We start from the raw sequence: 27,032 nt of genomic DNA, 5'->3' as shown, positions 1-27,032 counted from the left end.
CTTCTTCATGGGTGGAGGCCAGCTCTGTGTTGCTGGCCGATATATGCCGAGCAACTACTTGGTTCTCTTTGCATACTTTCAAAGCACTATATGGTTGCTACAGCAGCTCATCAGGACACTTCTTTTGGGTCGTTGGTGGTTCAGGCTGCTACTCGAGGACCCCACCCTTCTTGAAGTCTGCTTTTTTTTTAAACCCCACATATTCTAGAATAGTCTAGGAGGACAACAAGGAAGGAGATACTATTGCTTACCCTGATAATTATTCCTTTTGTCCTCTAGACTATTCCAGAAACCTGCCCAAATATTTTTACTGTTTTTCTTCAGTAATTTTCTCACTGTTGTCCTTCTCTTCAGGCTCAGACTTTTGTTCGCTATTACAGGTTCTGTAGATTCTGTACAATTTGTTGTTTTATTGTAGTGTTCAAAGATTGTTTAAAGAAGAATTATGGTTTCTTCTTGCTATCTAAATATTGAATTGTTGGAACAGCACACAGGTCATATAGTGTATAGCACAATTCTGTATTCTGTCTTCCCCTGCTGGTCTATGGAAATAACCCACATCTTCTGGAATAGCCTAGAGGGCTAAAGGGAAAAAAAATCAGGTAAGCCATAATTTCTCTGAGCAGTTTCATTTATCCTGCTCAGTTTTTACATATTTATTCCCTTCACCTTCAAGTCACAATTCCACTGTTACGCTTCCTCCTATCACGAACGTATCTTTAGTTAAAAAAAACAAAAACCTCTTATCCATCCATTTTACTGTATTGACTATTTTTTTCTTCTGTCTTTACTTTCCCGACTACCACCTTCACTTAGCTTTTCCATTATTGTTGCTTGTCTTCCTCTTCCTGTGATTTCTTTTTCTTTGTAGTTTATGAAGGTTAATCTCTTCCTCCCTCTTTCCTTACCTTTTCAGCTACTTATCTTGAGAACTAAACAGCTTCCTTTTCCTCTTACTTTTGACTTTCCTAATGAAAAGTTTTGTTGCCCTTAAAATATCTCCTTTTAATTTTTCTCTCTGGTTTTCTGTTCCCCTCAGGTTTTCCTCTATTTTGACAAAATTAGTTTTCCTGAGATCCCAGGTCCCTTGCTTTTGATTGAATTATCTCCACGCTTGTCTTAATCTTTAGATACACCTTTGAGTAACCACTGGATGCTGGAAAATCACCCACTATAACATTAGAAACAGTCCCCACTTGTAATCACTGGGTCTAGCAAGGCCCTATCCACATGGATTCCAGAGCAGTTCTTCTGTAGAAAATCCAAGATCTCCTTATTTCTAGATGACATCACAGCAAGGATATCCCAATCAACATCTGGCTTATTGAAATAACCTATGACTAGTATTTTTCCCTTTCATAGCAATATTGTGAATATCATCAACTTCTGCCTGTGAAGGACAGCTATATATTACATCCATGTAAACACATGTTTACAGTCCCTCTTTTCAGATTAACCCACAATTTTATCTCATAAGTCCTGCAATTCTGTTGCTTTAATAACATATAGTACCACTCCTACCCTGTCCCCCTTGAATAGGTTATAGCTTAGTATAACTATTTCTCAGTCATGGTTCTCTGTGAACCATGTCTTCGTGACTGCCACTAAATCCAAGTTTGCCTTTTCCATCACAGCTTCCAGATCCTTATTTCTTAATATTTTCCTTTCATGTAATTTGTATGGAATAGTGGCAGGCAGTCAAAATTTTTTTTTTTTTTGTATTTTGTATTCAGTTTATATATTCTTACAGACATGTTCCGTGGTGGAGTTGGAGGAAGCATGGACAGAGACTTTGGTCGAAGTGATATGGGAATGACACGCGGTTTTGGAGATTCATTTGGAGGAATGAGTAAGTAATTCATAGCTGTTAAATGTTGTGGTCAGCTTCTCTTTCTGGAGATGAGGATAGCCCCATAGGTGCTATCACCTTGACATAGAGAGTCTGTGAACTGCATGCTCTAGTTCATTACTACCCTTACATTCAGTTCTTTCTCAGAGTAATCTTTCACACCCACCCCAAATTTCTTCCAAAAGTTGTCTCTTGCATTCATCTACACCAGTCTGTAGTCCCTTCTTTTCCAAACTGCACTCCATTCATGTGAAGGCATCCCTACATTCCATGGACTGTAGTGTGTGTGGGGGGGGGGGGGGGGGGGGCTCTCTTATACTACCTTAAAGCTGCCATAGGTTCCTTCCTATAAGACTTCACATCTGTATCACATTCAGGCCTTCATGTCTGCTACAAACAGACCATTTCCATTTAGGTCTGTGTTCTGTTATTGCAGTGCCACACAAAAGTTCCCTGAGAAAATCAGCACATTTTGCCTCAGGAGTAAAGGTTGCTTCCATCGCCAGCCTCTGCACCACTTCCTTACTGGCAATCTGCACGGTCACAACTTGGCCCTCTATCCACACCTTCCGTAGACTATTGCTTAAACTTGTTCTCTTGGGTCCACGCATTTGGGCAGGCAGTTCTTTGCGGCTTTCTCATGTAACCAAGATCAGCTACCGCTTACTCTGGTTACCTTTATCATTTTCCAGGGTTGCTAGCTGACTCCACTTTACATGGCAATCTTGGCTCTGCATTCGCCAGCATACGTGCTTGCATCTCCCTTTCTTATCTGGGTGGGGGGAGGGGGGGAGGTTCATTAACAAGTGTTCTCTGTATACAGCAGGAGAATGCAGCCACACTTTCCCTCTCTCTGACACTTGATACAGTGATTGAAAAAGTATTTACCCCACCCCCACCATTCTGATTTTCCTTATTGCAGATATGTCAAACTGAGTTGTTTTTGATCTTTAAACAAAATGTGATATTAGACAAAGGGAATCTAAGTAAACTTGTGGGGCCCAACACTTATCTAGCGATCAGCCAGTGTTTATGCCCTAAAATTCAGTGCCATGTCATGTCTGGGCTCCGGCATTGAATTTCCAGGTATGCGGAGCTGGCAAAAACATAGCTGGTTAAGTGCGAAATTCAGTACTTAACCAGCTATGAAGAGCCACATAAAGAGAGGATTGAATTTTATGTAGTTATAGCCGGTTAAGTGCTGAAAATTGGCATTTAACAAAATGCTGACTTAAATGCCTCCAAAATAGCTGGTTTCAGCTTGAGCACTAGCCAGGCATTTTCGGCTGCACTATCCGATTAAGTGCTACTGAAAATGCCTGGTTAACTCTGAGCAGATGATTTTAAATAGGCGGGAGCATCTCTTGGCCGTTTTGAATATTGGGCCCATAAAACTTTAAATTTCATTTTTTTAAGGAACAAAATTGCCCAACATGCATAATCACACATGTGAAAAAGTAATTGCCCGTTAATTACTAAACCTCTTGACCAAATGTACTTGATAGCTAGATTCAGCTGATTAAACACTGCTAGGCATGATCGCAGATGGCCTTGTTGAATCTAAACCTTACCATATATTCTACCTTACCATGTAAGTGAAGTAGTCATAAAGTTTCTCCAAAAATGCTATGTCACGATCAAAGGAAATTCCAGAAGAGATGAGGAAAAAAAGTTGAAATGTAACCCTTTCCAGCTATTTCTAAAGCTCTGGGACCCCGCCGAAACACAGTGAGAGCCATTATTTCCAAATGGAGAAGACTTGGACCAGTGATGAATCTTCCCAGGAGTGACCGGATGGCCTGCCAGATTACTCCATTAGCACAGCAGCAACTTATCCGGGAAGTCAAAAACTTTCCAGAACATCATCCAGAGAACTGCAGGCTTCTCTAGCCTCAGCTAAGATCGTTGGTCACGGCTCCACATTAAGAAAGAGACTGGGCTAAAATGTGATTCATGGGAGAGTTGCAAGGCAGAAACCACCATGATCCAAGAGTAACAGCATTGAAGGAGTAATTTAAAAACATTGTGTTTACCCTGGTTCCCTTTGTCTAATACTACATTATGTTTGAAGATCAGAAACTATTCAGTGTGACATACATCAATGATAGGGGAAAATGGGAAGGGGGTAAATAAATACCTTTTCACATCAATGTATATGGACAGCTCTGCAGTGGGCTGAGGAGGAGGTGACCATCCTGCCTAGCATGGGAGCACCCATGCATGCTCAGGGGAGCCTTTAAAGGCTCCCTTGGGTACGTAGAGCCTTCCACACACTGGTTCCATGAGATGTTAACAAGTTTGGCTATAATCCCTTGTCTGTGAAAAATCCTCAGTACGGGTAATCAACTCTGTGTCTTTATCTCAACTTCATCCACTCCAATCTGGCTTTCATCCTCCTACATTCTAGAGAAACAACTCTTTCCACATTTTCTAGTGTTGTTTGCCTAATCCAAAGGCTTTTTACATGATCTTTGTTCTCCTAGACCTGTCTTCTATATAAGATCCAGTATCCTTCCTCTGAGAATATCCACTAAAAGTTAACCGTATCTCTACCAGGCTGCCTAGGTTTCTTTCAGTTTGAGTGAATGTCCATTGTTTTGACATGCTTGCACTCAGCTTACTTCCTCTGTTGCCACTGTTCATATCCTTATTACAGTGCTGCTTTCCAAGTTTGTGCATTGAAGTTAATAAGCTACCTGTTAGGGAATAATGAAGGTATTTTGTTTGAAATTTTCATGTTTACTATTTTTTTTTCTTTTTTTTTTTAGGTAGTGCTATGGTTGGGGCATTCGGAGGAATGGGAGCTTCAGGACTAGGAACTGGAATGAGTAGGTTTATTAGTTATTACTTCAGTAGATCTGATCAGTGTTAACCATCATGAGATTCTAAAATTATGTTGTCAAATACATGTACATAAGGAAATGTAACTGGCTTTTAAACTGTGTTGTATTTGTGATTGGAAGGGCAATTTTACTAGCTATGCGCCTCAAATTTTCTGCCATGGATTAAGGCTCATTATCCGAGGACAAACAGGTCTTAGATTCTCACATGTGGTGACATCCTTGATGAAGCCCCTGAGCATTTGCATTCTTATGTGCTGGTTTGGGTTCTTCTGGAATGGGACGGAAAAGGAAGGGAGGTAGACTCAGGGACAGATATTTGTCTGCTTCTTCCACTGCCTCTGTACACTTGGTTCATCATGTGCAATAACTGGATCAGCTGTTTCATTGGATCCAGTTGTGGATAAGAAAGCTATGGGACTTACGACTTCGCTCGACACATCTTTTGAAACTTGCTGTTCCTGCTACCCTAATTGTAATTCTGATGTTTGAATCTGATAGTGAAAAAAAAAATGTTTTTTTCAGTATAAGGATTCTGATTTCTGTGGTCTTAAAATTTGAGTTTTTTTCTGATGTTTCCCAGGTTTGGATAATTTCCTAAAAGACAAGTCAAGCCCATTATTAAGATGGGCGGGGAAAATCCACTGCTTCGCTAGAACAGCAGCAAAGCAAGCTACAGCCAGTATGAGGCAGAAGTCTTCATTAACGTGGCTGCCGGGTGTGCCCCAGAATAGGAAATGATGTCCGAGGGGCAGAACCATCAGCTGCATGTATGGAAAGTCTGGCCCCGCAGTGGCTTCAGCTTGTTTTGCCGCTGCAGCTGCTCATCTAGAGAAGTAGCATTAGCGGTTTGGGTCATGGCAAGAGGTAGATGGGGAAAAATATGCTGTGGCATCCCTGAGAGTCTGCTGCGGCGCACAGTTTGAGAACTGATGACTTAGTTTCATTGCATGCCCTCTAGTCCTAGTATTTTTGGAAAGAGTAAACAAGTAATTCAAATCTTAGACATCTGTCATATCTTCCTCCTCCTCCTACTACTATTTAGCATTTCTATAGCGCTACAAGGCGTACGCAGAGCTGCACAAACATAGAAGAAAGACAGTCCCTGCTCAAAGAGCTTACAATCTAATCTTCCCTCAGCTGTTTCTTCTCCAAGCTGAAGAGCCCTTTCCTCATAAGGAAGTCGTCCCATCTCCTTTATCATTTTTGTCACCGTTTTCTTTACAGTTTCTAATTCTGCTTTTTTTTTTTTTTTTTTTGAGATGCAGTGACCAGAATTGCAAACAGTATTCAAGGTGTGGTTGCACTATAGAGCAATATAAGGGAATTATCATTTTTGTTTTCCATTCCTTTCCTAGTAGTTCCTAACGTTCTATTTGCTCTCTTAGCTAATGCTGCACACTGAGCAGAGGGTCTCAACGTATCATCAGTGGCACCTAGATACTTTTCCTGAGCAGGGATTCCTCAATGTGGGACCTTGTATCATATAGCTATAGCTTGGGTGATTCTTTCCCACATTCATCACTTTGCACTTGCTTACATTAAATGTGATCTGCCATTTGGATGCCCAGTCTCATAAGGTCCTCTTGCAATTTTTCACAATCATCTTGCAATTTAACAACATTGAATAACTTTTTATCATCAGCAAATTTAATTACCTCTCTAGTTATTCACATCTCTAGATCATTTATAAATGTTAAGCAGCAGACCTAGCACAGACCCCTGGGGAACCCCACTATATACTATTCTCTATTGAGAATACTGACCATTTAACTTATCTGTATTTATCTTTTAACCAGTTCTTAATCCACAATGGGACATTAGCTTCTTTCTCATGACTTTCTAATTTCCTCAGGAGTCTTTCATGAGGTACTTTGTCAAATGCCTTTTGAAAATCCAGATACATAATAACGACTGACTCACCTTTATCCACATATTTATTCGCCCTTTCAAAGAAATGTAGTGAGGCAAGATTCCCCTTTACTATATCCATGTTGGTTTTGTCTCATTAATCCATGCTTATGTATATGCTCTGCAATTTTATCCTTTATAACAGTCTAGCATTTTACCCGGCACCAATGTCTGGCTCATCGATCTATAATTTCCGGATTCACCTCTAGAATCCTTTTTAAAAAGCGGCTTTACGCTGGCCACCGTCTAATCTTCCGGTACCATATTAGATGTTAAAGGTAAATTACATATTGCTAACAATACTACTACTTATCATTTCTATAGCGCTACTAGACGTACGCAGCGCTGTAGCTCTGCAAGTTCATTTTTCAATGCTATCAATGCTCTGGGATGTATACCCATCTGGTCCAGGCAATTTGCCAATCTTCAGTTTGTTAAATTGTCCCATTTACATCTTCCAGGTTACAGAGATTTGTTTCAGTTCTCTAACTCAGCATTGAATACCATTTCTGGCACTGGTGTATATCCTATATTCTAAAAAGATGGATAGAGGATGAACTGATCCAACCAACTACAAATATTCAATACAATCCTCAAAGTGCAAAAGTACCATCCTTTCATTTCTTATAATATTTTTTAACAGAGTGCAAAGCGCTTATCTAGCCTTCTCCAGCAGAATAAAGTAGTCCCACACTGACTGATCAGCGTTTCGCACTGTTGTCTCAAGGTCTGGACTTTACAAACAGAGAGGCATAATAAATGTGAAGAGCAAAAAATATATACTGATTATTCAAATAACACAATACATACTCCTTATGTTTTGCCATATAGCGTAGCTGCTGGGAAATCAGCATTACACAATCTAACAAAAAAGGGTGGTGCTTTTGCACTTAAGTAAATTGTGGTGTGTGTTTTTTTTTTTGCCAGTGATGGAGTTATTAGCTCTGAAGATGTTCTACCTTTAGCTTTTTCCCACCCACTTTTCACTTTGTTTAAATCTATAGATTTACTTCACAGACTTGGATATTTATTGAAGATTGTATTAAATATTTGTAGTTGACTAGTATCTCTCCCACATCTTCCTCGGTGAAGACTGAAGCAAAAAATTCATTTACTCTCTCTGCTATAGCCTTGTCTGTGTGCCCCTTTTACTCCTTGGTCATCTAGCGGCCTAGCTGATTCTTTTACCAGCTTCTTACTTCTAATTTACCTAAAAATGTGCTGTGGTTTTGCCTCCAACGCAATTTTCTTTTCAGTTACTTTGCTTTCCCTCTCAGCGCTTTGCATTTGACTTGCCATTTCTTATGCTGTTTCCTATTATTTTCATTTGGATCCTTCTTCCATTTTTTTGAAGGATTTTTAGGTGCAGTAGTTTCCTTCACCTTGCTTTTTAATTATGCTGGCTGTCATCTGGGCTTCCTTCCTCTCTTTTTAATACATGGAATTTATTTGGTCTGGGCGTTCAGGATGGTATTTTTGAATAACATCCACGCCTGATGTAAATTTGTGACCTTTGCAGCTGCTCCTCTAAGGCTTTTTTTTTTTTTTTTTTAAACCTTCTCATTTTTATCATAGTCTGCTTTCTGAAAGTTAAATGCTGATATATTGGATTTCCTGTGTGTACTTGAGATATCAAATCTGATCATGTTATAATTACTGTTCTCAAGTGGCCCCAGCACCATTACCTCCTGCACCAGATCATGCTCTCCATTAAGGACTACGTCTAGAATTGTTCCCTCTCTTGGTTTCTGAACCAGGTGCTCCATACAGCAGTCCTTGATTTCATCAATGAATTTTACTTCCTTAGCATACCCTGATGTTACATTACCCAGCCAATAATTGGGGTAATTGAAATCGCCCATTATTATTATGTTCCTCAGTTTGTTATCCTCCCTAACTTCTGATAACATTTCTGCATCTGTTCGTCCTTACCGTGTGGACAGTAGTATACTCCTGTCATAGTAACATAGTAAATGACGGCAGATAAAGACCTGTATTGTCCATCCAGTCTGTCCAACAAGGTAACTCATTTTACATGGTATACGATACTTCATATGTATACCTAAGTTTGATTTCTCCTTGCTGTTCTTAGAGCACAGTCCGTAGAAGTCTGCCCAGCACTGTTCTTGTACTAAGTTCTGAAGCTAATGTTGAAGCCCCTTAAAATTTACACTCAAGCCCATCCATATCTATTCAGTCAAGATCAGGGCATAGACTGTAGAAGTCTGTCCAGCACTGGTTTTGCTTGTCAGTTACCGGCGTCGCCACCTAATCTCCACTAAGATTCCGTGGATCCATTCCTTCTAAACAGGATTCCTTTGTGTTTATGCCACGCACGTTTGAATTCCATTACCGTTTTCATCTCCACCTCCTACAGGAAGGCATGCCACATATCCACCACTCTCTCTGTGAAAAAATACTTCCTGACATTACTCCCGAGTCTGCCCCCCTTCAACCTCAGTTCATGTCCTCTAGTTCTACCTCCTTCCAGTCTGCGGAAAAGGTTCATTTGCGGATTGATACCAAGTGGGGCCTCACCAACGACTTGTAGAGGGGCATTAACACCTTTCTTCTGCTGGTTATACCCCTTTCTATGTAGCCTAGCATCCTTCTGGCCACGGCCATTGCCTTGTTGCATTTTCTTCACCTTTACATCCTCGGACACCAACACCCAAGGTCTCTCTCCTGAGTCGAGCTTACTAATCTCTCCCCTCCTATCTGGTATCTCCGTTTTGGATTTCTGCACCCCAAGTGCATCACTCTACACTTCTTGGCATTAAATTTTAACTGTGCTATACTTTAGGAATCTCTGTAAATTCAAACTGGTGTGATGAACTAACAATAAATAACAATTTCACCAGTATTTATTTCTATGACATGTAATAACATTTTTTTTAATTTTTATATATGCAGTGCTCAGAAATTGCTCGTGTGCCTTATGCCATATATTGTGCAAATGGCCCGCAGCATCTAACCATAATTGCACTGTTCCTACCCTCCTATTTGTGAAATGACCATAGTCTGTTGCAAATATAACTACTGTCTAATAGTAAAAGGGAATAACGATGAATTGAGAATTTTAATTTCACTTTAGCACAACGGTGAAGGCCTCGACAGCAGCAAACACTGATCCTTCCCCTATCGCCAGGAGACCTACAGATAAGTGGCCTTTTACTACTAGACAGTAGTTATATTTGTAACAGACTATGGTCACTTCACAAATAGAAGGAGGGTAGAAACAGTGCAATGATGGTTGGATGCTGTGGGCCGTTTGCACAACATATGACATAAGGCACACAAGCAATTTCTGAGCACTGCATATATAAAAATAAAAAAAAATTTATTACATGTCATAGAAATAAATACTGGTGAAATTATTTATTATTAAATTTTAACTGCCAGACCCTCGACCATTCTTCTAACATTCGGAGATCCCTTCTCATAGTTTCTACTCCCTCCAGGGTATCCACTCTATTGGCTATTTTCGTGTCATCAGCAAAAAGGCAAACCTTTCCTTCCAACCCTTCAGCAATATCTCCCACAAATATATTAGAATAGGCCCCAGCACCCACCCCCAAGGAACTCCACTGCTCACCTTTCTTTCCTCTGAGCGGATTCCATTTACCACCACCTTCCACCTGTCGGTCAACCAGTTTCCTATCCAGTTCACCACTTTCGGTCCTAAGTTCAACCCTTTCAGCTTATTCACGAGTCTTCTGTGGGGGACCGTATCAAAGGCTTTGCTGAAATCCAAGTAGATTACATCTAGCGCACGTCCTTCATCCAGTTCTTTGGTCACCCAAAGAAGTCAATAAGATTCATTTGGCAGGATTTTCCTTTGGTAAAGCCATGTTGCCTTGGGTCCTGTAACCCGTTGGCTTCTAGAAAGTTAACTATCCTTTTTTCAGCAGCGACTCCATTATTTTTCCTACCACTGACTTGAGACTTACTGGTCTGTAGTTCCCACTTCTTCCTTATCTCCACTTTTGTGAAGAGGGACCACATCCGCTCGTCTCCAATCTCGTGGAACCTCTCCCCTCTCTAAAGATCTATTAAATAAATATTTAAGAGGTCCCGCAGAGACCTCTCTGAGCTCCCTCAGTATCCTGGGATGTATCCCATGCAGCCCCATAGCTTTGACCACCTTCAGATTCTCCAGCTGTTTATAAACGGCGCAGTATCCACTCCATTCCCAGATGTTCCCTCGGCAACCGACCGTGGTCCTCCAGGATTTTCCTCTGTGAAGACTGAAGAGAAATAATTGTTTAACACATCTTGTCACTATCCTTTTCCCCTTTACTCATGAAATTTCTGTCCGTAGGGATTGTGCTTTATGTCCTGCAGAATTTTTAGTCTATTTGATTCAAGGCCCTCCTTAACGTATAGTGCTGCTACTCCACCAATTTGATCCACCCTATCCCTGCGGTATAATTTGTACCCTGGTATACCTGTGTCCGACTGGTTATCTTCCTTCCACTGGGTCTCAGAGATGCCTATTTTATCTATTTTTTTATTTAGTACAATGTATTCTAACTCTTCCATCTTATTTATTAGGCTTCTGGCATTTGCATACAGACATTTAGAACAATGTTTATTCCTATTTACAAATTGCTCAGTAGTTCAGTGATTTTGTAATCTTTAAAATTTGTCTGCTCTTTATTTAAAGACACCTGAACTACTATGATCTCTATTGCAACCTCGCTATTGGGATGCCCTATCTTTCCTGTTTGGTGATATCTTTTAAAGATACCTTGTTCCGAATCATATGCTTTTAAGTGACTTTTAGCCTTGTCCTAGTTTCTAGTTTAAAAACTGCTTTATCTCCTGTTAAAAGTTGATGCTAGCATCCTGGTTTCACCCTGGTTAAGGTTGAGCCCATCTTTCCAGAATAGGCTCTCTTCCCCAGAATGCTGCCCAGTTTCTAACAAATCTAAAACCGTCCTCCCTGCACCATTGCCTCATCCACGCATTGAGACTCTGGAGCTCTGCCTCTCTCTTTGCTCCTGCACATGGAGTGGGAACTGCTTCTGAAAATGCTACACTGGAGGTTCTGGATTTCAGCTTTCTACTTAAGTGCCTACATTTTTCTTGCAAAAGCTCTCCCCCACATTTTACTATGTCATTTGTTCCACCATGTACCAGGACAGCAGACTGTTCCCCAGGATCTAGGTGACGCATGTCATTGGACTTCAACATCCTCGTCCAGTTGTCATCTGAAGTACTTAACCTGGAAAGTCTTGTTTTTGGTGGCAATCTGCTGCTCACTAAGTTAGTGAGCTGCAGGTCCTAGTAGCAGATCCGCCCTAAACTCATTTTCATCATAAGATTAGTCCTCTATACTCATCCTAAGTTCCTTTCTAAGGCAGAGGTGGAGTTCCATCTTAAGCCCGTCGTCCTACCAACGGTCTTTCCCAGGTTTCATGCCCATCTTTGCTAGAGCACCCTAGACACCTTGGACTGCAAGCAATTCTTGGCCTTCTACTTGGAGCGGACTAAAACCTGTAGATGGTCTACCCAGCCTTTTGTTTCTTTTGAACCAAATGGGATGGGGGCAGCCATCAGTAAACGCACTTTATCCAGTTGACTAGCAGACTGAATCTCCTTCATTTTTGCCCAAATTGGTTGACCCTGGAGGGCCATCTCACAGCTCACAAATGTCAGAGCCATGGCTGTGTAAGTAGTCCACTTAAGGTCGTACTCTGTGCAGGAGATTTGCAAGGGTACGGTGAAGTCTTCAGTCTACACATTAACATCTCATTACTGCCTTGAGCAGCGTACCCAGCGTGATTGCCGGTATGGCCAGACAGTCCTGCTGAACTTATTTGGCATATGGAATCCAACTCTATCCAATAGTTAATTTGGAGGGAGCATATGTTTTGCTTTTCAGAGAGGATATAGCTTGCAAAGATGTTTCCTTTTGATGCTGGTGATGGATATGGATGCGTTTCCGCTGCAGAAGTCTATCTGCACCAGCCTGTTCCAGTCCGTCGGATCCAGCTTCTTCCAGCTTGTTCCTGACCTTCTGTCCAGCCAGTCCCAGTCCATCTGATCGAGCTTCTCCCTGCTCGTTCCAGTCCGTCGGATCCAGCTTCTTCCTGCTTGTTCCAGCCACCTGCTCCAGCTGTTCCAGCCCGCCTAATCCAGCTTGCTCCAGTCTGCCTGATCCAGCTTCTCCCTGCTCATTCCAGCTTCTCCAGCTGTTCCAGCCCGCCTAATCCAGCTTGCTTCAGCCCGCCTGATCCAGCTCCCCCTGCTCGTCCCAGTCCATCTGCTCCAGCCTCCGTCGGATCCAGCTCTTCCTGCTCGTCCCAGTCCATCTGCTCCAGCCTCCGTCGGATCCAGCTCTCCCTGCTTGTTCCAGCCCACCTAATCCAGCTTGCTCCAGTCAGCCTGATCCAGCCCTCCAGCCATCTGCTCCTGCTGTTCCAGCCCGCCTAATCCTGCTTGCTCCAGTCAGCCTGATCCAGCTTCTCCAGCTTTCTCTTGCTCGTTCCAGTCCATCTGCACCAGCTTGCTCCAGCCCGCCTAATCCAGCTTCCAGTCCATCCGCACCAGCTTGCTCCACCCCACCTGATCCAGCTTTTCCTGCTCGTTCCAGTCCATCTACACCAGCCTGTTCCAGCCTGCCTGATCAGCTTCTCCCTACCTGCTGCTGCCCCAGCTGTTCCAGCCCGTTTGATCAAACTTATCCCAGCCCGCCTGATCCAGCTTGTTCCAGCTTGTCCAACTTGCCTGCTCACTCACTCCCTACCTCTCTCACTACCTATGGCCCCCATTCACATTCTATTCCTCGCCCTATCCCTCCCCATTCTCTTCCCCCTCCCTCCACTCTATACCACACGAACTCACTACCCATCCCCCTCGTCCTGCTCAATACTGCAATACCCTACCTACCCTATCCCCACCACCTCACCATCCCTACTGTCCCCCTCTTCCTTCCTAGCTCTCAACCTCCAACACCTCCTTCCTGCCATGAACCCTTCCCCATTCCTCCTCAGCGTATTCTGCCTTCGGCGCCTTCGGCGCCCTACCTCCCCCACCCTTCTCCGCTCTCTCTTGCTCCTTCTGCTCTCCGCGGGAGTCATCAATCCCAACCCAGGTCCACCACACATGTCCTCGTCTCATCTATGCAAACGTTCCCGCGATATCTCCAATCTCATCTCCATTCCCCTCTTCCTCCCTCCCCTTCTCGTGTGCCCTGTGGAATGCCCACTCAAATGTGCAACAAACTTGCCTTCACCCATGATCTCTTCATCTCCCATTCCCTCCATCTGCTCGCCCTAACCGAAACCTGGCTCACCCCCGACGACTCTGCCTCAGTCGCAGCCCTCTGCCACGGAGGCTACCTTTTTTCCCATTCGCCCCGCACAGCTAGCTGCGGTGGCGGCGTTGGCCTACTACTTTCGCCCTCCTGCAGTTTTCAACCCCTCCTCCTACCACAGTCTCACTGCTTCTCATCCTTTGAAGTCCATTCCATCCGTCTATTCTACCCGCTGCCACTCCGAGTTGGTCATCTACCGCCCCCCTGATAAGTCCCTCCCTTCCTTCCTTACTGACTTCGATGCCTGGCTCTCTGTTTTTCTTGAGCCCTCATCCCCATCCCTCATTCTTGGTGACTTCAACATACACACGGATAACTCATACGCTTCTCAATTCCTCACCCTAACCTCCTCCTTCAACCTCCAGCTGAGCTCCACCACCCCTACTCACAAATCTGGTCACTGTCTTGATCTCGTCCTCTCTTCTACCTGCTCGCCCTCTAATCTCTGCGTCTCTGCTCTTCCCATTTCTGATCATCACCTGATCACATTCACACTTCATCACCCTCCCCCTCAGTCCCGCCCAACACTAACCACTACCTCCAGGAATCTCCAGGCTGTTAACCCCCCACCTTATCCGTTACTATCTCTGATCTCCTCCCGTCCATCACGTCCTCCGAGTCTGTTGACAAGGCTGTTTCCAATTACAATGCCACTCTCTCCTCCGCCCTTGACACCCTTGCACCATCTGTTTCCCGTCCCACAAGGTGCACTAATCCCCAGCCCTAGCTTAACCCTTGCACCCGTTACCTTCGCTCCTGCTCCCGATCGGCTGAACGCCTATGGAGGAAATTCCGCACCCATATTGACTTCATTCACTACAAATTCATGCTATCCTCCTTCCAGTCCTCTCTATTCCTCGCCAAACAGGACTACTACACTCATTTGACTAATTCCCTCAGCTCTAACCCTCGTCGTCTCTTCGCCACCCTCAACTCCCTCCTCAAAGTGCCCTCCGCTCCCCCCCCCCACTCTCTCTTCAATCACTGGCCGACTACTTCCGTGACAAGGTCCAGAAGATCAACCTCTAATTCACCACTAAACCTTCTCCTCCCCTTCATCCTATCACTCACTCCCTCAACCAATCAACCCAGGCCGCCTCCTTCTCTTTTCCTGATATCACCGAAGAGGAAACCGCCCATCTTCTCTCCTCCTCGAAATGCACCACCTGTTCCTCAGACCCCATCCCCACCAACTTACTTATCACCATCTCTCCTACTATCACCCCCCCCACCCCCCCATCTGTCATATCCTCAACCTCTCTTTCTCCACCGCAACTGTCCCTGACACCTTCAAGCATGCTGTAGTCACACCTCTCCTCAAAAAACCTTCGCTTGACCCTACCTGTCCCTCCAACTACCGCCCCATCTCCCTTCTACCCTTCCTCTCCAAAATACTTGAACGCGCCGTTCACAGCCGTTGCATTGATTTTCTCGCCTCTCATACCATCCTCGATCCGCTTCAATCTGGCTTTCGCCCACTTCACTCGACAAACGGCACTATCCAAAGTCTGTAATGACCTGTTCCTCACCAAATCCAAAGGTCATTACTCCATCCTCATTCTCCTTGACCTATCCGCCGCTTTTGACACTGTCAATCACGACTTACTTCTTGACACTCTGTCCTCTTTTGGGTTCCAGGGCTCTGTCCTCTCCTGGTTCTCCTCTTACCTCTCCCATCATACCTTCAGAGTACACTCTCATGGTTCTTCCTCCACCCCTATCTCGCTCTCTGTTGGAGTCCCTCAGGGTTCTGTCCTTGGACCCCTTCTTTTCTCTATCTACACCTCCTCCCTGGGCTCCCTGATCTCATCGCATGGCTTCCAGTATCATCTTTATGCTGACGACACCCAGCTTTATCTCTCCACACCTGACATCACTGCGGAAACCCAGGCCAAAATAATGGCCTGCTTATCCGACATTGCTGCCTGGATGTCCAACCGCCACCCGAAACTGAACATGGCCAAGACCAAACTTCTTGTCTTCCCACCCAAACCCACTTCTCCTCTACCTCCTCTCTCTATTTCGGTTGATAACACCCTCATCGTCCCCGTCTCATCTGCCCGCAACCTCGGTGTCATCTTCGACTCCTCCCTCTCCTTCTCTGCGCATATCCAGCAAATAGCCAAGACCTGTCGCTTCTTCCTCTATAACATTAGCAAAATCCGCCCTTTCCTCTCTGAGCACACCACCTGAACTCTCATCCACTCTCTCGTTACCTCTCGCCTTGACTACTGAAACCTACTCCTCACTGGTCTCCCACTTAGCCACCTATCCCCCCTTCAGTCCGTTCAGAACTCTGCTGCACGTCTTATCTTCCGCCTGAACTGATACTCATATCACCCCTCTCCTCAAGTCACTTCATTGGCTTCCGATCAGGTACCACATTCAATTCAAGCTTCTGTTACTAACCTACAAATGTACTCGATCTGCAGCCTCTCCTTACCTCTCAACCCTCATCTCCCCTTACGTTCCTACCCGTAACCTCCGCTCTCAAGACAAATCCCTCCTTTCAGTACCCTTCTCCACCACCGCCAACTCCAGGCTCCGCCCTTTCTGCCTCGCCTCACCCCACGCGTGGAACAAACTCCCCGAGCCCATACGCCAGGCCCCCTCCCTGCCCATCTTCAAATCCCTGCTTAAAGCCCACCTCTTCAATGTCGCCTTCGGCACCTAACCTCTACACCTCTACCCAGGAAATCTTGACTGCCCCAACTTGACATTTCGTTCTTTAGATTGTAAGCTCCTTTGAGCAGGGACCGTCCTTCTTTGTGTATTTTGTACAGCGCTGCGTAACCCTAGTAGCGCCCTAGAAATGTTTAGTTAGTAGTACTATCCTCCTATGCCCATTCTTTTCTGTTCCAGGCTCTACGCTCACAACAGGTCTATTTTTTTTTGTTGTTGTTGTTATTGGTTCTCCTTGGCTTTGCCATTGCAGTTTCCTATTGACAATGGTTTTTCGGTGACCCCGGTAGCTAGGGATTCCTCATATGTGAGAATCTTGAGTCTTGCTTATCCTAGGAAAATCGAGATTGCTCGTCTATAGCAGGTGGTGTGAGGACAGCAGAACTAGTATTCTCATAGACCCTCCCACGTCCCCTAGGAGTTTCATTCTTCTCTATATTCTATTGGATCACACTGGTGGTCCTGCTGTAGGCCTAAAACAATTTATTGGTAATGTATATTAATTTTATTTTTTAAACACACACACACCCTCTCTCTAGAAGGATAGATATATTCTCAGAGGACAAGCAGGCTTGCATGCTCTCACAAGTGGGATAGACACCGATCCGCGTAGCCCAGTCCGGCATTAATGCAAAAAGTAAGAAGTTAAAACTTTGTGAATGCAATCCCCTCAGTTCTTTTGTTTCCGCGTGAGGAGCAGCTGCATTTTTTTCAGTCTCTCCTCACACACCCGGTGTAAGAGCTTTATGAGTGCCTTTCGTCTGTTTTCTTTTGTTTTCTTGTGAGTTTTTCTTTTGAAACTTTTAAAACCCGCCCTTTATTTTCTTAGCGTGTTTTGCCTAATTTTAAGTTTCGTTTATTTTTCAGCTGTCACGGGTTGCTTTTAGGCCCCCCCCCCCCCCCCCCCCCCCCCGCACTCTGGTCAGGCTCTTCCCGTCTTTTTCGTGCCTTTGCCTCTTTTTTAGGTACTGTCAAGTCATTTGATTTGGCCGGCGAGGTTTTCCCATCCATGACCACTAAGACTTCCAGTGGCTTCACATGCTGTACTCGGTGCAACTGGACCATCTCAGGGAGGGACATCCATTCTTGGTGTCTGCAGTGTCTTGGGCCCGACCATAGCCTTGCTAACTCTGTTCTGTCTTCATGTGAAGAAGAGGACCCAGGCTGCCTGAGAGGCTCAAGAGAAGATTTTTGGAGCCGTGTCCGGTTCCTTAACGTCGACATCAAGGTCGGAGGTGTTCGTGCATCGCACAGATGTCGGGAGCCTCGCTAAGCATGGCTGCTTGGAGCCCTGTAGACACTGTGAGCAGTGAAGCGTCAAGTGGGTCTCCACCTGTCTCGAGGCCTTCGCTATGCAGGCCCCCTGGGACTGTCTGTCGGACCCGACCCTAAGGCGATGTGAGGAGTCAACGTCCTTATTAGCACCGAGGAGCCTTTGTGATGCGCTTCGAGCGACGGCCAAGAAGCACCATCATAGGTTACCCTTGATACATGGTGCTGGGAGCTCCGGGGCGTTGAGGGATTCGTTGCCCGAGAAGCGTCTGCGCCGGGAGAACCGCTCTCCCTCCATCCAGGAGGTGCCAATGCGATTGTCTCCAGCTGAGATCCTGCTCCTGTATCAGCCCCAGTGGTTCCACATCTGGCACCCCTGCTTTTCCCGGTGGACCTTGATGAGTGCATCCGGGCTTTGCTCCCTGAGCTGCTGGATGGCATTATGCAGTAATTTGCATTGGTATTGGGAACACTTGGGCTGCCATACCTTCCACTGTGGCCCCTCCTGGCCCTCAGCCTGTGGTGCAGTCCCCGCTGTGGTCCCTGCGAACCCAAGCTGGTACCTCTTTGATTTTGGTGGAGGAGCTTTGCTGGAGGAGAGCCGGCTTCTTGATCCCGCTTTCGAGAACGTGGCTCCTCTGCATCGAGGCAAGTTCGGTTATGGACATCCCATGGGGAGATTCTGTCCGACACCAAGGAGGGGAGCACTCATGGGACTCAGAGGAGGATCCCAGATACTTTTTCTGAGATGAGTCTTATGGGATCCCCTCTGAGCCCTCCCCACCACCTGAAAGGGGATTGTCTGCTGGAGAGCCTTTGTTTCTGTCTTTTGTCATGGAAATGGCCGACACCATTCTATTTCTTTTGGAGGATGAGCCCGGGGCCAAGATGCTTGAGGTCCTGGACTACGCATCTCATAAGGAGGCTGTGATGGCTCCTCTCCATGAGGTACTCAAGGAAGTCCTTGTCAGGAACTGGGCATCCCCTCTGTCAGTCCCTGTTTTGCCCAAGAAGATTGTCACCCAGCATCAGATCCACGGTGAACCTTTGTTTGTAAGGCCTTAATTACTACTACTACTTAACATTTCTAAAGCGCTACTAGGGTTATGCAGCGCTGTACAGTTCAACAAAGAAGGACGGTCCCTGCTCAAAGGAGCTTACAGTCTAATGGACAACATTTGCAGTCAGCTTACAATCTAATGGACAACATGTGCAGACAGTCAAATTGGGGCAGTCCAGATTTCCTGGCTAGAGGTGAAAAGGTTAGGTGCCGAAGGCGACATTAAAGAGATGGGCTTTGAACAAGGATTTGAAGATGGGCAGGGAGGGGGCTTGGCGTATGGGCTCAGGAAGTTTGTTCCAAGCATAGGGAGAGGCAAGGCAGAAAGGGCGTAGCCTGGAGTTGGCTATGGTGGAGAAGGGGACAGAGAGGAGGGATTTGTCCTGTGAGCGGAGGTTTCGGGTAGGAGCGTACGGGGAGATAAGGGTAGAGAGGTAATGAGGGGCTGCAGATTGAGTGCATTTGTAGGTTAGTAGGAGAAGCTTGAACTGTATGCGGTACCTGATCGATTCTTTGGTAGTGGAATCTGCTCTCAAAAGGAAAAGGGAAATGGGACTTGATATACCACCTTCCTGTGGTTTTTGCAACTGCATTCAAAGCGGTTTGTTTACTTATTTGTACCTGGGGCAATGGAGGGTTAAGTGACTTGCCCAGAATCACAAGGAGCTGCAGTGGGAATTGAACCCATTTCCCCAGGATTAAAGTCCGTTGCACTAACCACTAGGCTACTCAAAAAAGCCAGGAGTACTAGGGACTATGCCTCGGCTCCCCCAGGCAGAGAAGCTAGAACCCTGGATTCTTTTGGGAGCAAGATGTACCGGGTTTCAATGTTGATCTCCCATATACAGTCATACCAGCTTTTCACAAGCGTTCACTTGCGAAACTCGGTGAGACCGCTGTCAACTTGGTTGATGCACTCCCACTGGAGTAGGCTGAGCCTTTTTGCCAGTTGGTCAAGCAGCAGAAGACGTTTCAAAAGTTCTTGGTCAGGGGCACTTACGACACTTGTGATGTGCCATCCAGGATCTCTGCCCAAAGTATAGCAATGCACGGACTTTCATTGCTGCATATTTCTGACTTGGGTGTGTTCAGCAGAGATTGGCGGATGCCCCTTGCCGGCCCCTGCTGCTCCCCAGTCAAAACAAGGGGTGAGCGTTTGGTTACAGCAGAGCATAGCCACAGTAATTGTCTGTCCCGGATGACTTGCCGGTCGGGGGGAGGCTCAAATTTTTTCACCAAAGGTGGCCTCTTATAGCCTCTGACTGGTGGGTTCTTCAGATAGTCCGTCTAGGATATGCTTTCATTTGGTTCTCCAAACCTCCAAATTGCCCACCGAGAGCTCATTCATTCAGCTCTCAGCACAGGCAAGTATTTGCCCTTCTAAAGCCCCATGCGGTTGAACCTGTTTCACGAGGGGAAGAAGGGCATGGATTCTATTCTAGGTACTTCCTTGTGCAGAAAAAGATGGGGGAGGGGGGGATACGTCCCATCTTCTGACCTGAAGGCCCTGAACAGATTCCTTGTCCGAGAGAAGTTCATCCTTCTCCCCATGATTCAGAAAAACGATTTGCTATGCTCTCTTGACTTAAAGATACATATACTCACATTCTGATACTTCCAGCCCACTGTAATTCGACTGGGATCATATCACTTTCATTACCGCTTGTTGGCTTTTGGCCTCGCGTCAGCTCCCAGGGTCTTTACCAACTGTCTAGTGGTAGTCGCAGCATTGCTACGCAGACTGGGAGTCCATGTGTTCCCATATCTTTACGATTGGCTGGTGAAGAGCACCTCAGGATGGTGCTCAGGAGTCCGTGCGAATGACTGTACAGGTGCTGGAGCTACTCGGGTTTGTTTTAAACTACCCCAAGACCCATCTCTACCCTCTTTGATTGGAGTTCATATGAGCCCTGCTCGACATGCACACAGTTTGAGCCTATCTTCCGGAGATGCAGGCAAACAATTTTGTCTCCTTAGTGTCCAAGGTTCGTACCTGTCAGCAGGTCACAGCTGGGCAGATGTTGAGAATGTTGGGCCACATGGCTTCCACAGTGTACGTTACGCCCACTGCACGTCTTCACGTCAGATCAGCTCAATGGACCTTAAGATTCTCAGTGGTATCTGGCCACGGGGAGTCTAGAAGATGTCATCCAAGTGTCCCCAGAGCTTGTACGCTCTCTTCAGTGGTGGACCATTTGCTCCAATTTGGCTCTGGGACTGCCATTCCAAATTCCTCCATCACAGAAAGTGTTGATGACTGATGCTTCTGTCCTGGGTTGGGGTGCTGATGTATTTGGTCTGCCCAGGAAATAAATCTTCAGATCAACCTCCTGGAGCTTTGAACGATCTGGAATGCTCTAGAGGCTTTCAGAGATTGGCTGTCTTACCAAATTATTCAAATTCAAGCAATCAGGTTGCAATGTATTACACCACCAACCAGGGGGGCAACGGATCTCGCCCTCTGTGTCGGGAAGCTGTCCGAACGTGGCATTGGGCTCGCAGACACTGAATGTTTTTTCAAGCCACTTATCTGGTGGGCGCAAACAACACCCTGGCCGACAGATTGAGCAGGATAATGCAACAGCACGAGTGGATTCTGAATATGGGCGTAGCTCACAATATCTTCTGAGCATGGGGCACCCCTTTGGTGGATTTGTTTTGCCACTCAATCACAAGGTCCCTCAGTTCAGTTCCAGTCGACAGACTAGCATCAGATGCCTTCCTGTTCAGTTGGGGGACAGGCCTTCTGTATGCGTATCCTCCAATACCTCTATTATGAAAGACTTTGTTGAAACTCAAGCAAGACCGTGGAACCATGATTCTGATCACACTGTACTGGCCTGTCCAGTTCACAATTCAGATCAATTCATAGATTCATTTTCTGCTAATAGAATCGATTCATTTCTTTAAAAATTCGATTTTTAAAGAAAACTCCCTATTAGCCACTTCCTCTGCCACCTTCCCGCCTTCCTCTGCTGCTGTCTTCACACAGGATGCTTGTCCCGCCCTCCTCCATGCCGCCATGTTCCCACCTTCCCCCGTGGCGCCCCTCCTAAGACCCGGTGGCTCTCCGACTGTTCTCCAAGCCTAAAAGACACACTCTGCTGGAGGGAAGATTGCAGTTCCGTCATCTTTGCGTAGGATGCCCCCGGCCTCCATTCAAATTGAACTGCAAATCTTGAACACAATGGATTTGACAGAGAATAAATCAAGTTCAGCATGCCCTGTTGGTCAGAGGTTAGTAATATGGTGTGTATTTGCAGTTGGATAATGAAACCATACAGAGTGGATAATTTGTGAAATGTACGCTTTGCAAAATTAAAGTTAAGCATAGTGGTGGCACCAGTACTATTTGGCAGCATGTTGAAAGACATAAAGCAAAATTTGTTGATCTGCAAGCTGAAGTCACTTCTAAGAAATCAAGTTTGACAGTTTTGTGGCCACAAAGCCTAAAGCATCAGCACCCTCTTCTCGAGCCCGGGTTTCATGCTTTTTCCACAAGCCACTTCCACCAGCAGATAAGAAAAAAATTGATACTGCCCTCATGTATTTTATTGTTAAAGATATGCTGTGGAAAGTGCAGTGAAGAAATGGCAGCTTGAAGGCAAAGTTTTTGCAATTGTTACCGATAATATGCTGCATCAATGAGAAAAGCAGTAAGGAAACTTATTCGAAAAGGAATCTGTACCGCTCATCGTTGCTGCTTTGGACACACTCTGCAGTTGTGTGTGGAAGATGGGCTGGTCTCATCCACAAATCTCTGATGTCATCAATAAATTCTGTGATATTGTCAGCACTTTCCATCACAGTACTATACTTACAGAAAGCTTGAAAACTGCTCAAGAAATGCTGGGAGTGCCAGTGAAGAAACTGATTGGTGTTAATATATGGCCTGGCTTTAAGGCTACCACTGGAATAGTGATGGCCAAAGCTATGCAGCCTAAAACAACTGAAAAAGTACTGACTAGGCCAAACAACAAGTAAATGATTTAATATTTGAGAATCTGCAAAAAGCAGGTCTGAACAATGAGTCCTGCCACAAATTGGTACAATTTTTAAATCAAATACAGCACCTGTAATGAAAGAATGATGGATCAGATGAATAAAATGGAGCTTATAATTTTTGTATAAAATGATACAGAGGTCATGCAGAGTTCATAAGATGGTGTGAAAAGTATTGCAACAGGGAGATGTGAAACTGTTATCTCAACGCTTCCCAAAACATGCTGATAAGACCGCGTGGGAAAGTATGATCTCAGAAAGTGAGAAAGATTAGGAGCAAGGTTTCTCACCATTCACTTCTATGGAGAGGTTTGTGTATAAAAGAGGGGAGATTTTGCCTTAGTTTTGGACTCCTCCCCAACGCTTCTCTCAGACGGCAGGGCGCTGTGCAGATAAACCCAGAATCTGATGTCTGTATTTGTATCAACTTAAAGACTTGTCTTTGGGTAAGGAATAAAATGTACCTATCTTTCTCCGAGGACAAGCAGGCTGCTTGTTCTCACGACTGGGTGACGTCCGCGGCAGCCCCCACCAACCGGAAATAAGCTTCGCGGGACGGTCAGCACGCAGGGCACGCCCACCGCGCATGCGCGGCCGTCTTCCCGCCCGTGCGCGACCGCTCCCGCCAGTTACTTTTTTTCCGCGACTGAGAGAGTTGTGTTTTCCCCTCTCTCTCGTTTCAGCCGCCGGATTTTTTCGACCGCGTTTACGCGGATCGTCGCTTTTGGCCTGTTCGGCCTCTTCTTTTTCTTCTTTCTCTTTTATTAAAAAAAAAAAAAAAAAAAAGAATTTTGCGCGTGTGGAGCACGCGCTCCTTCTTTTCCCTCGCTTTCTAGCGGGGACGCCTCGTTGCGGCCTAGTGGCCGCTCGGTCGGTTACAATTTTCGTGGTGTGATTTTAGCCACCATTGCCGACTTTGACTTCGCCGACGCGATTTTTCCGTCGATGTCCTCGAAGGTCCCGAGTGGATTTAAAAAGTGTGGTCGCTGCGGCCGGCCGATCTCGCAGACCGACACCCACGCTTGGTGCCTCCAGTGCCTCGGGCCGGAGCACAATCTCAAGTCGTGCGTTTTGTGTCTCGGTCTCCGGAAACGGACTCAGGTTGCGAGGCAAGTTCTGCGGGACCGTCTTTTTGGAACTTGCGCCGGCCCCTCGACGTCGACCTCGACGGCATCGGTATCGAAGACCGGTTCTTCGGTACCGGTATCGATGCCCGAGACATCGGCACCGATGGCAGCGACCCCAGGAGAACAGGTCCCGTCGGCCCGCCGGTCCGCCGGCGAGAGTGGGGTAGAGAGACCGCGTGGGCAGTCGGCCCCGGTCACTCCCTCAACTCGTGAGCCACGGGACCGAACCCTGTCGGACCCGGTACCCCGAGACCGAGGGGGATCGACCTCCTCCTCCTCCATGCCCTCCGGCACCGGTGACGTGCACCGGAAAAAAGACAAGAAGCGCCGTCACCGGGAGCCCTCGGTGCACCCTGAAGAGGAGTCGACGCCGAAGCGTCATCGCAGAGAGGAGAGATCTCCGTCGGTGGTGGAGGTACCGACGCGTCGGGGTTCCGGCACCTCGGTGCCATCTCCTGGCCCCCAGCAGCTTCCGGCACCGACACCCTTACCGGCCCCACCGCCTTTCCCGGCAGCGGGCCTGGACGAGTGCCTCAGAGCCATCCTTCCGGGGATCCTGGAAGGGCTGATGCGCCAGACTGTGCCGGCGCCGGGGGTGCTTGCGCCCTCGGCGCCGATGACTGTGGCGCCGGCGAGCTCTAGCCCGGCGCCGGGGCAGTCGACACCGCCGCCGCTTGCGGTGCCGGTCTCGACAGCCACGCAGGTGGAGTCCCCGTCGACGTCGATGGAGGGAGCTCCGTCCCCGCCGGCGCGGGAGTCCACCGCTCGACGACACCGAGACCTTGGTGCCTCGACGTCGAGCCGGGCCCGGTACCGGACTCAGCTACATGAGCTAATGTCCGATACCGAGGACGAGGACTCGTGGGGGGAAGAGGAGGACCCGAGATATTTCTCCTCCGAGGAGTCTACAGGCCTTCCCTCGGACCCCACGCCGTCACCGGAGAGGAAGCTCTCACCTCCTGAGAGTCTCTCCTTTGCCTCCTTTGTGCGGGATATGTCTATAAGCATTCCCTTTCCCGTGGTCTCTGTGGAAGAGCCGAGGGCCGAGATGCTCGAGGTCCTCGACTATCCATCACCACCTAGAGAGTCCTCCACGGTACCGCTGCACAATGTCCTGAAGGAGACGCTGCTCCGGAACTGGGTGCGACCACTAACTAATCCCACCATTCCCAAGAAAGCAGAGTCCCAGTACAGGATCCACTCTGACCCAGAGCTCATGCGGCCCCAGTTGCCCCATGACTCAGCGGTCGTGGATTCTGCTCTCAAGAGGGCACGGAGTTCGAGGGATACCGCCTCGGCGCCCCCGGGGCGGGAGTCTCGCACTCTGGACTCATTTGGGAGGAAGGCCTACCAATCCTCCATGCTCGTGACCCGCATCCAATCTTACCTGCTCTATATGAGCATCCACATGCGGACCAATGTGCAACAGCTGGCGGACCTGGTCGATAAGCTCCCGCCGGAGCAGTCCAGGCCTTATCAGGAGGTGGTCAGGCAGCTGAAGGCGTGCAGAAAGTTCCTGTCCAGGGGGATTTTTGACACCTGTGACGTGGCATCTCGTGCTGCGGCCCAAGGTATAGTGATGCGCAGGCTCTCATGGCTGCGTGCCTCTGACCTGGACAACCGCACCCAGCAGAGACTGGCTGACGTCCCTTGCCGGGGGGATAACATTTTCGGTGAGAAGGTCGAGCAGATGGTGGACCAACTGCATCAGCGGGAAACCGCTCTCGACAAGCTCTCCCACCGGGCGCCTTCAGCACCCGCCCCCACGGGTGGGCGTTTTTCCCGGGCACGGCAGGCTGCACCCTATTCTTTTGCAAAGCGTAGGTACAACCAGCCGGCCCGAAGGCCTCGTCAGGCACAGGGACAGCCCCAGCGCGCTCGTTCTCGTCAACAGCGTGCGCCTAAGCAGCCCCCTGCGCCTCCACAGCAAAAGCCGGGGACGGGCTTTTGACTGGATCCACGGGAACATAGCCGCCCTGCAAGTGTCCGTACCGGACGATCTGCCGGTCGGAGGGAGGTTAAAATTTTTTCACCAAAGGTGGCCTCTCATAACCTCCGACCAGTGGGTTCTCCAAATAGTGCGGTGCGGATACGCCCTGAATTTGGCCTCCCTGCCTCCAAATTGTCCTCCGGGAGCTCAGTCTTTCAGCTCCCATCACAAGCAGGTACTTGCAGAGGAACTCTCCGCCCTTCTCAGCGCCAATGCGGTCGAGCCCGTACCACCCGGGCAGGAAGGGCAGGGATTCTATTCCAGGTACTTCCTTGTGGAAAAGAAAACAGGGGGGATGCGTCCCATCCTAGACCTGAGAGGCCTGAACAAATTCCTGGTCAAAGAAAAGTTCAGGATGCTTTCCTTGGGCACCCTTCTGCCAATGATTCAGAAAAACGATTGGCTATGTTCCCTGGATTTAAAGGACGCATATACTCACATACCGATACTGCCAGCTCACAGACAGTATCTCAGATTCCGACTGGGCGCACGGCACTTTCAGTATTGTGTGCTGCCCTTTGGGCTCGCCTCTGCCCCACGAGTGTTTACCAAGTGCCTCGTGGTGGTAGCGGCCTATCTACGCAAGCTGGGAGTGCACGTGTTCCCATATCTCGACGATTGGCTGGTCAAGAACACCTCGGAGGCAGGAGCCCTCCGGTCCATGCAGTGCACTATCCAACTTCTGGAGCTGCTGGGGTTTGTGATAAATTACCCAAAGTCCCATCTCCAGCCAACTCAGTCTCTGGAATTCATAGGAGCGCTGCTGAATTCCCAGACAGCTCAGGCCTACCTTCCCGAAGCGAGGGCCACCAATCTCTTGACCCTGGCTTCGCAGACCAGAGCGTCTCAGCAGATCACAGCTCGGCAGATGTTGAGACTTCTAGGTCATATGGCCTCCACAGTTCATGTGACTCCCATGGCTCGTCTTCACATGAGATCTGCTCAATGGACTCTAGCTTCCCAGTGGTTCCAGGCCAC

The 27,032-nt window shown here is 47.3% G+C and overlaps 1 protein-coding gene across 1 annotated transcript in view; it reads left to right on the top strand.

The window, feature by feature from the left end:
* The window catches only part of MYEF2 (myelin expression factor 2), a 219,210-nt gene that overhangs the window by 107,047 nt on the left and 85,131 nt on the right, over positions 1-27,032 (top strand). Inside the window, 2 exon segments of the mRNA XM_030189515.1 lie at positions 1,751-1,849; positions 4,618-4,677. Of these exon segments, the coding sequence (XP_030045375.1) occupies positions 1,751-1,849; positions 4,618-4,677 (159 nt within the window).

This window comes from Microcaecilia unicolor, chromosome 1 (genome assembly GCF_901765095.1).
Source record: "Microcaecilia unicolor chromosome 1, aMicUni1.1, whole genome shotgun sequence".
In the NCBI taxonomy this organism is placed as follows: domain Eukaryota; kingdom Metazoa; phylum Chordata; class Amphibia; order Gymnophiona; family Siphonopidae; genus Microcaecilia; species Microcaecilia unicolor.
This window is presented reverse-complemented; position numbering and strand designations above follow the sequence as displayed.